Here is a 16814-nt window from a genome sequence, read left to right as displayed (position 1 = left end):
ACACACACACACACACACACACACACACACACACACACACACACTTTTTTTCCTGAACTATGGGATGTAAGTTGCATTACAGCCTGCTTTTTTACTCTAATTGTTCAGTGTGTTTTTCCTAAGAACAAGGATATTTCTCTTACAAAATTATAGTATATTTATCATATTTAGGAAATTAACATAAATACAGTACTTTAATCTACAGTCCCTATTTCAGTTTTTACAACTGTCCATGTAATGTTCTTATGACAGTTTTGTTTCTTCAATACAAGATTATGTAGCATTTAACTGCCATAGGTCTTTAGTCTTCTGTAAAATGGAGCAGTTCCTCAGTCTTTAATGACATAGACATATTTAAAGAATACTGGCCAGTGATTTTATAGGATGTTTCTCAATTTGGATTTGTCAAATGTTTCCCCATGATTAAATTCACATTATTCATCCTGGCCCTGAATATCATGTGCCAGATATAAAGTTGTACTCAAACAAAGGGTGAAATCTTGTTGAAAAGACACAAGTCAGCCTGAAGGAGTTCCCCTTACCCAATTAAATTAGGATAAATGATGATAATGCATTGACTAAAACTGGAATGCATATTATCTTATTCTAAACAAGCAAGCAAGTAGGGGAAAAGGAGTTCTTCCCTTCTGTAGGATATTTTTTTAGTAAATTTATATTCTTACCTTTATTTCTTAATACTTTCTTTGGGTTTATTATATTCATTTTTAACATTCTAAATTGGGCATTGAGTTTGTTTTCAGATTTTTATTTTCAGTCTAAGCTTTTTAAACTACAAATTTCCTTTTTGGCTTCTTGTTTTGGCTTGTTCCACTACACAAATTTTTATATGGAGTTAATTTTATTTTCTTTTGGTTCTAAGGGTTTTCTAATTCTCATGCCAGTTTCTTTGATTCACTTGTCATTTAGAAGTAGGTATAATTTTTTTTCAAAAAAATAGGTATTTTAGCCGGGCGCGGTGGCTCACGCCTGTAATCCCAGCACTTCGGGAGGCTGAGGCGGGTGGATCACGAGGTCAAGAGATCGAGACCATCCTGGTCAACATGGTGAAACCCCGTCTCTACTAAAACTACAAAACATTAGCTGGGCATGGTGGCGTGTGCCTGTAGTCCCAGCTACTCAGGAGGCTGAGGCAGGAGAATTGCTTGAACCCAGGATGCGGAGGTTGCGGTGAGCCGAGATCGCGCCGTTGCACTCCAGCCTGGGTAAAAAGAGCGAAACTCTGTCTCCCAAAAAAAAAAAAAAAGGTATTTTAAACTTAATTTTAAATTGAATTGCATTATGTTGAGACAGTGTAGTCTATGTGATAACAATTATATTTGTCAAGATATATGTTATATTGTGGGTAAATGATTAATTTACCTAAGTGTTCCACATATTTTAGAAAAATATATTTTTCAGGTATTTTATACAGGTTTCTGTGTGTCTCCCGTAGGTCAAACATTTTAATGTTGATATTCAAATATGCTTTATCTTTACTAATTTTGTGTCTATTTCTTCTGTCAATTATTGAGACATTTATTTAGATATCTTACTGTGATTGTATATTGGCCAAGTTTTTCTTATGCTCTTTTATTTTTGCGAAAGAAAAATTTATGGATTATATTTCTACTAAGTGAACTTTATTCATTATACCTTTTAACCTAAGAGTCCGTTTTGCTTATTACTGTCAGTATCCACTACCTTCCCAATATTATGATGTCAAGTTAATTTCCAGCTGCACACTTTTTCATATCCTTGTAGTCATGTGAGCCTCCAGTTAAATTTTATTCCATTTGTTGTTTTTCTAATTTTTATTATGTGTACATGTACGTGTATACTTTCTCACCTCACTTATTTCAGTAGGAACTAGGTAGGAGTGTGGTTTTATTTATGTATGGAAACTGTAGTTATTGGTGTTTCAGTTACTATCTTTTTTGAGTGAAAGTAAAATGTGTATGTATGGCTGTCAAATATTTGATGCCTTTTCTAACTTGCTGTTTTTTATATGAACTATTTAATTGTACGAAAATAATATGCATTAAAATAATGTGATATCATTTGAAAATATGATACTGTTTTCCTTCCTTCTTTCCTCCCTTATTCTTTTTTTTTTCTCCCTCCTTTCCTTCCTTCTGGGGTAGCTGAAGGTAACTAAACTACTGTTGTGTGAGAATCACTGCCATTGCTGCTTCTGTTACTTTTTTTTTTTTTCTTTTCAATTTCTAAATTCTCACTGTAGTCAGAACAAACAGATTTCCCCTCTTAACTTAATGTCTTATTCTTCAAAACACAAATTTATGTTAATAGACAATTCTGAAAACATGTATTTGATAACATAATTCTATGTAGACTGTCATAATATATTTCATAAAGGGTACCAGTTTTTATATCATTCAGAAACTTAAAATTCAAAGCGGCAACTATTTGAGATATCAGTTATTGACTTTGGTTATCAAGTAATTTAATTTGAATTCGAAATTATTATTTTAAAACCAAAATTATTTTCCGTTGGATTCAAAGGTATTTCAGAAAGTTACTAGTCAAAATGTTTTTGTCTGGTTACCAAGCGACTACTTCTTGGATAACACTATTTGTGAACATGTAATTATCTACTTGTAAGGTAGCAACTATAATAAAGTACATAGTAGTTTAAAAGTATATACTTAATTGTACTTTCTTCTACCAAATTATTAGTTGTTATTAGTGAAACAAAAATACATTTATGCCCATTTTTGGCTTGGTCTATTTTAGATGCTTCTGGTTAGCAACACAGTTATTTTACGATGGGAGCTCTGCTCTATATTTCCCAAAATAGCTTGGAATACGTCTTCAGAAGTTGTAATTATTTAGTAACCACAGTTTCTCTCCTTTTTTCCCCCTTAAATTCTTACCCTGGAACCTTTTTCAGATGAAGGAAAATAATTGGAGATTGAAGCATTTTTTTAGCCTTTAAAATCCTTTCACTTAAACTCTTCAGAATTTGTTCACATAAATTCTTTGAAGTGCTTAATACTTCTATCTGTCTCTCAAACACCTATCTCCATACTCAAAAATCACCTCTTTTCATAAGTAATCATCTCCCATCCTCGCATAGCAAGTAACCTATTGTGGGGTAGTGGCATCATCTGGTCACCAGCATCATCATCACTACTAAGATTTATTGAAGATTTACTACGTATCGGCAGTATTTTGAATACCTTATGTATTATCTAATTCTCAAAAGTCAGCTGGATTGTGAATGGTAGAGACTGGATGGGACCCAGCAGGTCTTGACTATAAAGCCCACAAGCTTAACTAATTACTACACTGAATTTCTCTTACGCAGTAGTAACACTTTTCTTCTTCCTTTGGAAGTGTATGTGTCATGTTCCTGACCTATTCTATTTTTCATAGCTTAGTCATTACTTTGAACATTTTTCATGTATATGAAAATTTATTTTCATTAATCACTTTTCTTCTTCCACTGTCTCTTATCCTGGTGCAGTATAAGGAAACCATTTGTCTTCCCTCTCCCTTCATCTGTATCAGATTTTGATAAATTTATGTCAACAACAGTTTCAGTTTTCTTAAAGTCCGGAGTTCACCTGTTTATCTGTTTTTTCATAATTAACGTCTGTTTAATGTTAACAGACGAAATAATAAAAAATAAAAATAAATTTTAAAAGTTGTTTTTGTTACCACTGGATTGAAAGACTTCAAGATCTTCTGAAAATATCTGTGGTTCCAAAAGTATTTACCTTGCTAGTAAATAATTTAAACTTGTATGTCTTAAGCAACTTAGATTTTCTTAGATCTGTGGTGGAATGCAAAGTTGAGCTACCAAGTACACTTACATAATTGTGTTTTCCTCCTTTATTTTTATAGTCACTTTTCTAAAGCTGGCTGTAGCCAGTGTATTTGCAGCAATTATATTGTACTCAAACCTGGTCAGATCTGTTTGTTTGTAAATGTCTGAATTTTTCTTCATGCAGTCAGTATAAACATTTAAGTGCTTTTGAATTTGTTGTGGCTTTTTCTAGTTTAAAATTTTACTTTATATATATATATATATATATATATATATATGTATTTTTTGTTTAATGTCTTTATTTCTAATCCCATTGCATTTGTAGATGATCAAAAGTTCAAAAAGTTCTAGTACTAATAGTAAAATATTACTCTAATTTGTTGTCAGCCAGCCACATTATTATTCATGTAACATTATTTTGGCAACATATTGTTTATAGTTATTCTTGTTGATTCAGTCCTACATTTAATATGTACTTTACGGTAGCTGTCTACACTTTTGATGTCTTTCCTATTTGTTAATATAAACTATCTTTTGAGTGGAAAAGAGGTTGAGTCCACTGGTTGACTTTTAAATTTATCTTTACTATCTAGTTTATGAATGTCCTTTGTTAATACGGTGGGGGCCTGAAGAATTTACCCACAACTAATTAATCCTAGCAAGAAGTTTATTCACCTTTTAATTAGAATTAGGGATGTGTTTCAAGTTTAAAAACTGTAGACTGAATATTTTTAAGATTATGTTTTTAGTAGCTTCTGGCAGTGGCCTTTAGGATAGTCTTAACAAGACTTAGAATTATTTATTTCCTTTTGTGCCATGTCTTGTAAGAAGACAAGACATTAATTGCCATTGGTAATTAATGGGTCTAACTTCCTGTTGGCCAAGAATAATGTATCCCTTTACCTCATATCTCCTTCAAAGTAAATAATGGATTGTCTGTTTATAATCTCTTGTCAAAGATGTAATTGCTGTTTTCTACAGTTTCTTTGCTAATTATGCCAATCTCAAATATGGTAAGCATTGAACTCTGCCTCCCGTATGACTATTGATATTAATATTCCCGTTATCTAAGATACAGAATTAATACAGTGAAAACCACATTGGGCTAAAGTCAGAACTTAGTATTCTGAGGAGGGACAGTGAAAATAGGCAGCAGAATTCAGTAATTTTAAGAATCCTCTAGCCTTTAAAATTATTTTTACTTTTCAGGAATGTAGACTTAGTTCTGATCACATGATGTGTAAACATGTTTTGAGGTATGTTTTTTCTTTTTCTTTTTTTTTTTTTAAGTTTCAGGTAAACAGTTGGTATCCGTCTCTATTACCTAGTCAAGGTGTACTATACATTGTCTTTAATGTGAAGAAAGTACATTTTTAAAAATGCTGCTTAAAGTCAAAAGCAAAACAACTTTCTAATATGTTGCTTAGATAAATAAGAAAATATTGTACCTTGCATATGGAACCTGTGAGAATTACGTAAATGAGCAATAGACTGTTCTAGGAGGCATTTCCTAAAAATTATCTACAAAGATGTTGGGCGATTGTGACAATAGATTACCTTTTACCAATTCCACTGCCTCTTCCTAAATTCATTTTAACAACTACTATAGCAGTTTCTCCCTAAAGGATAATCAGTTTTATGCTACATTAAATATATAATACCAACAGTATTTTCTCATATTTTATAGAGAGAAGTAAACAAGTTGAGATCTAGTTTATAGTTAGTATGTTTTTATACTGGTGGGTATGATGTTTAAACTCAATATTTTCATGACTTTTAAGTGGAACACATTTCTACATAGGTATTTATGTGAATCAAAGAGCTAGTTGATTAGCCTTTTCATTTCCTCAGTGCATTTTAAGGCTGATTTTTATTTATTGTTTTATTTATAATTTCATCTTTTATTTAAGATTCAAGCGATACATGTGCAGGTTTTGTTACCTGGGTATATTGCATAATGCTGAGGTTTGGGGTATGACAGATTTTGCCACCCAAGTACTCAGTAGGTTTTCAACTCTTACCTCCCTCCTTCTCTCTCTTCGCTAGTAGTTCCCAGTGTCTGTTATTGCCTTTTTTGTGTCTGTGAGTATATGTCGTTAGCTCCCACTTATAATTAAGAACACATTGTGTTTGGTTTTCTGTTATTGCATTAATTTGCTTAGGATAATGGCCTCCAGCTATATCCCTGTTGCTACAAAGGACATAATTTCATTCTTTATGGCTGTTTAGTATCCCATGGTCTGTGTTTTGTAAGTGTGTCTGTGCCACATTTTCTTTATTTGATCCACCATTGATGGACACCTAGATTGATTCTGTGTCTTTGCTATTTTGAATAGTACTTAAAGCTTATTTTTGAAAGTACTTTCTCTGTGAGTTTTGGGAGGCTTTAAACAATAGATACCTTTTGAAGACAAGATTTATCTGAGAGTTAATAGTTGAAAATACTAATTTGGGAAAATAGAAGAGGGGCTAATTCAGTAATATTTTCATGTATTAAAAGTTAATTTAGTGCTATTATATATTTCAAACTAGAATCAAACTGTTTTTACGTCCTCCCCTTTTAAGCAATCCCAATTTAGCATTGTTTTACAAAATACTGCTTTTCCCACTGTTTATGAATATATTAAAAATGTTGCAGTAATTTATGACACCAACATTTACTTCTCCTTGAATTCTAGAACTTAATTGTGAATTGTTTTTGTTGTTGCTGCTGCAAAATGGTTGTAACAAGTGATCTGCATGCCTTGGCCTCCAAAGTGCTGGGATTACAGGTGTGAGCCACTGCACCCAGCCAAAAATGACTTTAAAAAGTTAAATTTCTGTTACTGCCACCCCCCTGGCTCTTTCTTGGAAGTACTTTCTGATATATTCTTCTGGAAATTTAGTATGCAATGGGAGTGTATATATGTGTGTATTCTTTAAAATGGGAGTATAATAATCATTCCATTTATAATGTGCATGTTTTTAAAATTCCATCTTAATCTATTGAGTAACTTTGTGAAGTAGACCACTTTATTTATTTTAAATGTTTATTAAAATTATTCATTAAAAAGTAATAGCTTTTTATCACCTCAGTTTGTATTTAAGAGCTACATTAGATGCATTTGATATGTATACTAATTTTTGATATTTGGCCTCTGTTAGGTGGTTTTGGAATGTATGCTTAAAAAAGACCTCATTTATAATAAGGTCACTCCAACATTTCACCACTGGAAGATCGATGACAAGAAGTTTGGTCTTACGTTTCAAAGTCCTGCTGATGCTAGGGCTTTTGATAGAGGTATCCGAAGAGCAATAGAGGATATTTCTCAAGGTAGGTACTCTTGACTATTTCCTTAATTTATTTATCAGTTATATATAGTGGAGGTTATCTTTCTTAGAGTTGACCCAAAGTAGTTTTCACACTTTAAACATGTCAGCTTTTGTGACATATGACCAGGCTTTGACCTCACAATAAATGAAGTAAAATAATAGACTTCTTAACCTGATTTGTATTTGTCACATCATAGTATATATCAATTGCATGTATTATCTTCAAGAGTCCATCAACAGCTGGCTTCAGATAATTCAAATGTTTTAAAATAAGCACTTGAAGGAAGGGGGAATAGAAAGGTACAGCTATGAGAATCCCAGTTGGTGTTCTTCTTGTGTATGTATGACACCAGTCACATCCTTTTCTTGGGTAATTTTGTAGAAATTGTAATATTCAAATATATGTAGACTGTAGTTATTCCATGACAGAAGTCTTTACTTGATTGATTTCATTATTGAGGATGAGCAGAAACTACAACCTCATCTACTTCTTTGTTATCTTGCCAGTCTGTTAAAATGATTAACTCGAAAGCATACAGGTATTGAAGGGAAGAATAATGTTTTTTTCATGTAAGACTGGCTTATGCTTACTTAAACAAAAATCACTTTAAAAAACATTTCTTCCCATAAAGGATGACATATGTATATCTAAGACTTGATTTTTTTTTTTTTGGAAGGAAAATTATTTCAATTTTAATAATTTAAATTGAGACCAATTTAAATTATTAAATTTAATATGAGACCAATCACAGGCAAGAACAAGGAAAAACTAGTGTAGAAATCTGCTTTGATAGTGCATGAAACCATAGTTAAGTAATTTGACTAGCTACTTTAAAAGATCAGAATTTAGTAAATGAGTAATTTTTTATTTCTGATCGAGAAAAAATTACTTTGAATTTATAGTAGCCATTTTGTCTTTATTATAAGAACCCATAAATTCTCTCTAGATCAGTGTTCTTAACCTTGGCTACACATTACAATCACCTGAGAAGTGTGTGAAGCTTAAAATGACTAATCTCCACTCCAGACCAATTGAATCTATCTGGGGAGTAGAGTCGAGTCATCCCATATTATTCATAAACTCTAAGAAAAGTTCAAATATGGTGAGGAATTATTCTCTAGTCAAGTAATTATAATTTGAATTTGAGAAAAAAATAAAACTTAAAAAAAAAATACATGATGCCCTGTGCCTCTTTCCACAGAGATTCTGATACATTTTGGTTTGGTGGCATATTCTGGCATCAGTGTGTTTTTTAACAATTCCCCAGTTGAGTCTAACCTTTAGCCAGGTTTGAAGAAACAGTGCTTTAAAGAGAAAAATATTATTCATGGTAGCTGGAATTTATATGATTTATTTTAAAGTTTCGAATTACTTTTAAACTTATGCTCATATAGTATAACAGTATACCTCTTTCACTAGGTTTAATGTTTTAAAAAATGATTTATAAGGAGTAGCTTACAAACTCCTAGGTAGAACGGACTACAATACTTAATCTGTCTTGTCATTTTTGAACATTAAAAAATATTAGATAGCTTTATTACCAGCTGCTATATAGACTTTCAACAATCTCAGATTGCTTTTACTTGACCTCTTTGACAAAAAGATAAACTATGTTGCTCTTTCCAAAGGGCAAATTTCTCTTTCTCTCATGCCTTCTCCATTCTAAGCTGTCTCTCTCAAGGGTATCATGAACTGAGAATATTTTACTAGGACAAATCCTTTCTTACTAATTTATTGGAACTGAAGGTACTCTTAACAGCATGAAAACCTGTACAGAGAAGTTGAAGCACAAAAGTCAGTAACAACAATTAGCCATTAACTTATCAGTAGTGGATTAGGACTCGCTTGTTTTCCATCTTAGCTAAAGCAACTAAAATCCTGCTTATGGGTACTAAATACTGTTTCCTGGGTAAAAGCATTTGGCAAAACTGAATACATCTCATCTTAGCATCATCAGAGCAGTGTAATTGTTATAATCTGCCTAGTAATTTTGAGTATTTGGGAGAAACTAGGGACAGGGATTGCTAGAGATAGTATACTTTTAAGAGAAAACATCTCGTTAGTAAGCAAGTGGAAATTTACCTGTAGAAGAGGGAAATAAGTACATTATTCTCTGTTCTAACAGGGGCAAATACTAGTGGCCAGTTTCTAATTGCCAGGCAGTCCAGAATGATCTCTATCAGTTTTCTGAAGTATTATGATAACATAATCAATTATTCATTAATAGTGGACTCTTAAGACAAAAATTCTGTGCTTGATTAACTTTTATCTATTTTCTTAGGATGCCCCGAATCAAAAAATGAAGCTGAAGGGGCAGATGACTTACAAGTAAGTAATGGCTTGGAAAGAATTTGTAAACATAATGTATGTGAAAGAAGTCACTGGCCTTAATAGATAAACTCATCAATTACTAAGAATATTTCTGAGACACTGTATTTGTCAGAATTCTCCAGAAAAAAATATAACCAATACAAGTTAAGCGTCTCTAATCTGAAAATTTGAAATTTGAAATGTTCCAAAATCTGAAACTGGTTTTTTTTTTTTTTTTTGAGACGAGGCCTTGCTATGTTGCTCAAGCTGGTCTTGAACTCCTGGGCTGAAGTTATCCACCCACCTCTCCAAGCTGCTGGGATTACAGGCATGAGCCATTGTGCCTGGCCCCAAAATCTGAAGCTTTTTGAGATGGAAATGACACCTAAAGTAGAAAAAAATTTATACTTGACCCCATGTTATAAATAACACTAAAAATGCAGTCAAAATTTTGTTTCATGCACAAAATTATTTAAAATCATGTATAAAATTACCTTCAGCCTGTGTGTTATAAGATATATAAACATAAATGAAACGTAAATGAATTTCATCTTTAAACTTGGGTACTATCCTTAAGATGTCTTATTATGCACTTATAAATGTTCTGAAATTTGAAACAGTTCTGGTTCCAAGCAATTCAGATAAGGGATATCAATCTTTATATATAGAAAATAAAGTGTCTGTTTTTTTTTTTTTAAGGAAATGGTTCACAACATTGTGGGTTGGGTTGGCAGAGTGGGCAACCCAACTAGAATGCTAGAATGTTACAGTCATGAGAAGGCAGAATTTTATTCTCTTCAGAGGACCTCAGTCTTTTCTCGTATGCCTTTTAACTAATTGCATGAGGTCACCACATTATGGAGGATGCCTAGCTGCCATATAATAAGGGCATTCAAGCAACACTATGTAGATATCCATGTGGTGATGAACTGAAGCCTTCAGACAATAGCCACATTAGTGAGCCACGTTGGAAGCAGGTTATTCAGTTCCAAGCCAGCCTTAAGATGACTGACCAGTTGTGGCATATTTTCACTGCAACCTTATGAGGAACCCTGAGCCAGAACCGTCTAATTAAGCTGCTCTTGAATTCCTGACCAGGAGGAACTGTGAAATAATAAACGTTTGTTGTGTTAAGCCACTCAATTTGGGAATGATTTTTTGGCTAATGAAGATTCTGGAGACCTGTAAATGGCGTGCTACCATAACAAATACTGAAACATGGGAATGACTTCAGACTCAGGACTCAGACAGTAAATAAAAGCTGGAAGGTCTTTGAGGCAAGTTTTAGTAAAGTTCTGAAGAGACTGTCACTAGAACCTTTAAGGTCTTTGGATAGACAGCCAGTGAGGGCTTAAATGAAAATGAAGACAACCATATTGGAAAATGGAAGAAAGGGAATGTTTGTTGTATAGTGGCTGAAAGCTTAGCAAGAATGTCACCTGAGTAATGTGGGAAGCAGAAAATACACCCAATAAACTGGGTGGTTAAGCTAAGGAGATTTTTCAAGCAAAAGGTTGAAGCTATGTGCCTGGTTTCTTCTTACTGCTTATGATAAACAGAAAATGAGAGAAGTAAGCTAAGGAAGGGCTCCCAAAGAGAAAGAAGCCAAGACTTTGCTGGCTTTGAAAATTCTCAGTTTCTCAGTATGTCAAATGGCTAAGATTAAGAATTGGCTTTTAAGCAAATATCAAATCCAGGGCCTTCTCAGAAAAGCATTATCTAAGGATGTGAATGTAAATTCCTTTGTTAAGACCTCAGGAGGATTGAAGACGAACCTCAGAGAACCTTTCAATCAAAGCAATAGGTTCTATAAGAAGTGTAAAAGTATGTCACTTAGCAAAGGTTTAAAGTTGAGTTTTTCTCATTTATGAATGTGCTTTTTATGTAACGAAGTGGGCCTCTAGAAGATTCACAGAGTTTTTCAAAGCCTTATATTGGCAGAAATACCACCATTGATTGAAGAGGGGACCTTTGGATCCCCAAAATTCCACTGGCAGGAAGCAAGTTGAAAACACTATGCAGATGCAAACTTGACCCATGGTTCAATGAAAATGGAAAGAAATTAGAAATTAGAATCAAGAGCTCAAAAATCAGAGCCAAGAGTTATGAAAAATTATTCCCAGGTCCTAAGTTCCACGCTAGGAAGTTCCAACGTTGCCACCTTGATTTCAGAATTATATGAACCATTAACTATGTGTTCCTCTCATTTTTTCCACTGTTGAACAAGATCACATGACAGTTACCCTCTGCCTGTCCTGCCATTGTATTTTGGTTATGTGTTAGGCAGATAATTTGTCTCTTTAGTTCCAGGTCATCAGATTGAGAGAAACTATATATTCAAGGAGCTACGTTTAAGGAAATATACCCAGGGAGTTTTATCTGTACCTGTACCTGTTTAGAAGACAGTATCCTAGCTTTGAAGTTGTTCTGTAAAAAGATGAGACTTTTGGGAAGTCATGGGAGGGGAGAGTGTATTTTGAATATGAGAAAAATGTAAATAATTGGTATCCAAAGAACAGTGAATTATGGTCATTTTAAAATACGGAAACAAATTATTTTATACTTCTCTGTTCATTGGAGCCTAATTCCCCTCTTGCTGAGTATAGGCTGTTCTCCTAAGGACTCATTTCTAAAAAACAGAATGTGTTGAAAATGAATTGTGACTTTTGAGGGTAGATCATAAGAAAATATCTGGCTTCCATCTTGCTTTCTCTCTTGGATCACTCTGGGAGAAGCCAGCTGCTGTGCATGAGGACACTTGAGGAGATCTATGAAGAGATTCATGTGAGGAATTGAGGTCATCTACCAACAACCAGTAACTAGCTGGATCCTTCTAGCAACAACCATGTGAAGTGAATCATGGTGAAAGCAAGTCCTGCAGTGACAAACAGGCCTTCAGATAATTACAGCCACTGCTAATATCTTGACTAGAACTTCATAGGGACTATGAGCCAGAACCACCCAGCTAAATTGCTCCCACATTTCTGACTCACAGAAACTATGCGATAATAAATGTTTGTTGTTTAAAACTGCTAAGTTTTGCGGTAATTTTTAATACATTTATAGGTAAAGAATGCACAAGCAGAAAGGGAAGTTTAACGTTTTCTTAAGATAATTAGAGGCTGGGTGTGGTGGCTCACGCCTATAATCCCAGCACTTTGGGAGGCCAAGGTGGTCAGATCATCATCTGAGGTCGGGAGTTCAAAATCAGCCTGACCAACATGGTGAAACCCCATCTCCACTAAAAATACAAAAAGTTAGCCAGGCATGGTAGTGCATGACTGTGATCCCAGCTACTCGGGAGGCTGAGACAGGAGAATTGCTTGAACCCAGGAAGCGGACGCTGTGGTGAGCCAAGATCGCGCCATTGCACTCCAGCCTGGGCAATGAGTGCGAAACTCTGTCTCCAAAAAATAAAAAAAGGTAATTAGAATGATAGCTAATATTTTCAGAGCTACAACTGCAAAAGAAAACTCTTAAATTCACCTTAGTTCCGTTTATTTCATGCATGATATTCCAAAGGTTTAGAAGGTCATTCTTCTTTTAGAATGTATGGGAAGTTGCAGTGTGTTCTGATTTATCTAGCAACTTTATTAGGAATAAAATACATCATATTAAATTTCATAGTTCATCTTAATGAGCTCAACATAAATAAATGTTTTGAATACAAATTATGGTTTAAGGTAGTGTTTATATTAGGTTTACTTCATTGGCAATTGTTGGCAAAGACAACCAATATAGTTTAAAAGAATAACACATCATCTAATTTTTAACACAATAAAAGTAATGATAATGTTATACAGTATTTAAATAATACATATTTTGAAGGCATTAAATGTCAGAGTGGAAATCCTCTCCATTTTGGATATTCATTAATTCAACAAATATTTTGAGCATCTGTTCTGTGCCAATAGCTGTGGTAGACATTTTCTTTATAAGCTGATGGACAACTTTCTGCTTTCAACAGTTCAGTATCTTCATCAATTATCATAAGTCAAAGAAGTTTACGTTTCTATTTCATATCTTTCTTTGGAGGGTTTTATAACAGATCATCATTTGGATTTAAAAGCCTGTCTTGCTCATCTTTTATTCCTGATGTGTAATATAGTGCTAATCACATACATAGTTGACACTCAAGAAAACTTTTTGTGGAAAAATCTTAAAAATTAAGATTTGTAAAAAACTAACCAATATTAGGGTATGAATATTCTATTTCTATTTGGTTTCTGTCTTTGACAATTTTAATGAGACAAGTGAGAGCTTTTGGTGTTTAATTTATTTTGAGACAGGGTCTTACTCTGTTGCCCAGGCTGGAGTGCAGTGGCATGATCTCAGCTCACTGAAGCCTCTGCCTCCTGGGTTCAGATGGTCCTCCCACCTTAGCCTCCTGAGTTGCCAAACTCCAGGGACGTACCCCCACTTCCAGCTAATTTTTGTATATTTTTGGTATAGACAGGGTTTTGCCATCTTGCCCAGACTGGTCTCAACCTCCTGGGCTCAAATGATCCACCCGCCTCGATCTCTCAAATTGTTGGGATAATGGCGTGAACCACTGTACCTGGTTTAGGTTTTTGGGTTTTTGTTGTTGTTTAATGCTAGCTGATGCTTGTTTTAAGATCATTTTTAGTGCTGACAGAGTTGCCACTTAGAACATTTACTGCTCTTACTGTTGAGATATGCTGAATTGACAAGAAAACCCACAAACTTACCTCAACAGGCTTGAGGTTATAAGAGGAAAAGATCTTAGATATCATGCTTTTGGGAAGAAGAAAGATGAGATCTGATTGCTATGAAGTAAAATATTGTCATGTTTTTTCTTAAAAATTATTAAAAGGCTGTGATTTATGTTTGTCTAATTTTGCTTTAGGTAGGGGTTATAAATTGTTTATGTAATGATTTTCAAAGGTGGTAATATTTTAATAAGGCTCTATATCTAAAAACTAAGTTAGATGGGCTTTATTTAGGTAGTAAAGAGTATTTAATGGCACTGCCAGCTATCACAATCCTTTAGTAAGTGCTGTCCTACAGTTTTCATTAAGTCCTGATGTATCTTAGGTTGAGTTTTATTTATTCAGTAAGAGCAAAAAACCTCTCTGTATAACCTGTGGCATAATTTTTTGTTATTTAAATTTTTATTTAGTTTAATACATATTTGCATATGATGAAAATTATAACGACAAAATTAGGAATCGTTCATTCCTACCCAAAAGTAATTACTGTTCATATGAGGGTGTTTCTGCTTAGATTTTTCTTTCTTCTTACATCTTGTATACAAATGCATACTTCCTTTTTAAAAAGCACCATTGAGATCATACGTCTAAAATTCAGCCAGCTTAAACTGTCTTGGCCATTTTCATTGTGTCAGTCTAATTTCAGAGTCTTTGTTCTTAGCCATCCATTATGTAGCTATACTAAAATTTAATCATTCACGTCATGGAATATTTATTTCCAACGGCCTTTTACATACATTTTTATTTGTATCTTTGAGTGTGACCTTAGGATAAAAATCCTAGAAATATATTTAACATTTAAAGGGTTGAAGATTTATGTGTTAGCAGGAACTGTGTATTACTGCTTATTAACTCAAAGTAGATCTACAGGCAATAAACAATCTCTGCAAACTTAATACCACGTTAAGCCAAACTAACTCTTCATTAGAAAGGTAGTTTAGTTCTTCTGTTGAATAAGCCAGGTTAGAGGTTTTCCTTAATTACTGTTGTCAGACATTGTGTCTTGGTATATTTTTTATATTCCGTCTATATTACTTCATCACAGATTAATGTGTTCAGGTTGCTTAAAGAAAATGCCATATCCTGTTAATGTTTCCTATCAAAGCTCATAGACGAATAGAAAATGAAAAATTCAAGGACTGGTTTATTCTTACACTTAAGCTAATCAAACTAAAGAAAGCTAATGAAAAGAATAGGAGACAATTGTGGCTAAATTTAAGATGAATTGCAAGTAGAAATGCTACACCACAATGTTAATAATGGTTTTGTTGGGCTTGTGGAATTACAGTAATTTTTTCCTCCTATTCTATGCTTCCTAAGCTAGTATAATTTGAGCATATAATTTTAAGTACCCAAAGAATTGCTCTGGTAGCATTTTTAACACACGTAATGCTAAAATATAAGGGCTCTTTACCAGAGAAAATTTTAAACCACTTCTGTCTTTTAAAAGCCAATAATATAATTATTTAAAAACTTCTTTTAGTAGGATATGAGCCAGCCACACATTTTGCAAACCTGTAATTTGTGATGTACGATTATAAGAATGATGTTCTTGAGCAGTATGTTGATTGTGATATCCTTTTTTTCTACATTTGATTTATTTATTGGGAATCATACATTAACAAGGGTTTTCAAAACAGCACTAAATTTTCTCTGAGAACTAATACTAGAAGAAGGGGTGCAAAGGGAGGAGAGAAGCAAAATCTGTTTTTGTTTTTTCTGCAGCTGTCATCTGGCTGTATGTTCTGATCAAAAGCTACAGCTGGAGTTATTTTATTGCTTTACACTGTATCCTTTTGCCTCCTCACACAAAATTACTATAGCAGTCTTTGAAAAATAAAAAGCTAGGCAATCACTTATCAACCATAGGAGAATAATTATTATACCAGCAACTGAGAGTAAAACAAATTTTCGTTGTTCATTAACTACTGGCATGGGTTACTTTGTAGACAATACACATTAGCCTGTGCCAGCATACAATACTAAAAGCATTGAATGTGAGTATATATAACTGCTATAGATTTTTTTTAAAGTAGAGACCATGCCAGTGTATTTACAGTCTTTGTGCCAATCGTATATTAAACTCTTTGCTCTTGTGGAAGATTTTTGGCATTTCCCACCACCTAATTTTATGTGAACCCAGTAAAAAACACATAGAAGTTTGTGTAAGTCTGAACACTTTATGCTCAATCATGTCCAAATTAAGAAAGTGTTTTGGTTATTACTACAGGTCAAGCATCCCTAATCCACAATTCAGAATGCTCCAAAATTCAGATTTTCTTAAGCACTGACATGTGGCTCAAAAGAAAGCTCAGATTTTGAATTTTTATATTAGGGTAGGCATATTATATTATACTCATTTATACTTACGTTGAACATCCCTAATATAAAAGTTAGGTAAGTGATATGAGGGCAGAGATGTAAGGAATGGTTCCTTAATCGTTTAATGAAACTCCTTAAACTATTAAGGAGTTTTCAATTGATAACATGTTTGCCAAAGGGTAGCTTGATAATATAATGGAGTATGTGTATATACTTTACTCAACAATTCTATTTATGGGAATTAGTACTAAAGAAGTAATACAATTTCACCAACATACATATTAAAAGAAGTACATTACAACGCATATAACAAAAATTTGGGTATAATCTAATGCCCATAGAATATTAGCTA

At 33.5% G+C, this 16814-nt stretch overlaps 1 protein-coding gene and 1 long non-coding RNA gene across 6 annotated transcripts in view; both read left to right on the top strand.

Moving 5' to 3' along the window:
• The window catches only part of SPRED1 (sprouty related EVH1 domain containing 1), a 114436-nt gene that overhangs the window by 72901 nt on the left and 24721 nt on the right, over positions 1-16814 (top strand). For all 5 annotated transcript variants that reach the window (XM_032261204.1, XM_032261206.1, XM_032261205.1 and 2 more), the window contains 2 exons: positions 6932-7100; positions 9382-9428. In XM_032261204.1, coding sequence (XP_032117095.1) covers positions 6932-7100; positions 9382-9428 — 216 coding nt within the window. The remainder of the gene's footprint in view (positions 1-6931; positions 7101-9381; positions 9429-16814) is intronic.
• LOC116538696 lies at positions 9-3657 on the top strand. The gene is made up of 2 exons (XR_004263748.1): positions 9-958; positions 1266-3657. It is a non-coding gene; the product is annotated as an uncharacterized LOC116538696 (long non-coding RNA).

The sequence above is a fragment of the Sapajus apella genome, unplaced genomic scaffold (assembly GCF_009761245.1).
Source record: "Sapajus apella isolate SASKATOON/1434 unplaced genomic scaffold, GSC_monkey_1.0 scaffold122, whole genome shotgun sequence".
NCBI lineage: Eukaryota > Metazoa > Chordata > Mammalia > Primates > Cebidae > Sapajus > Sapajus apella.
The sequence above is the reverse complement of the archived record's forward strand: the minus strand, read 5'-3'. Positions and strand labels throughout refer to the sequence as shown.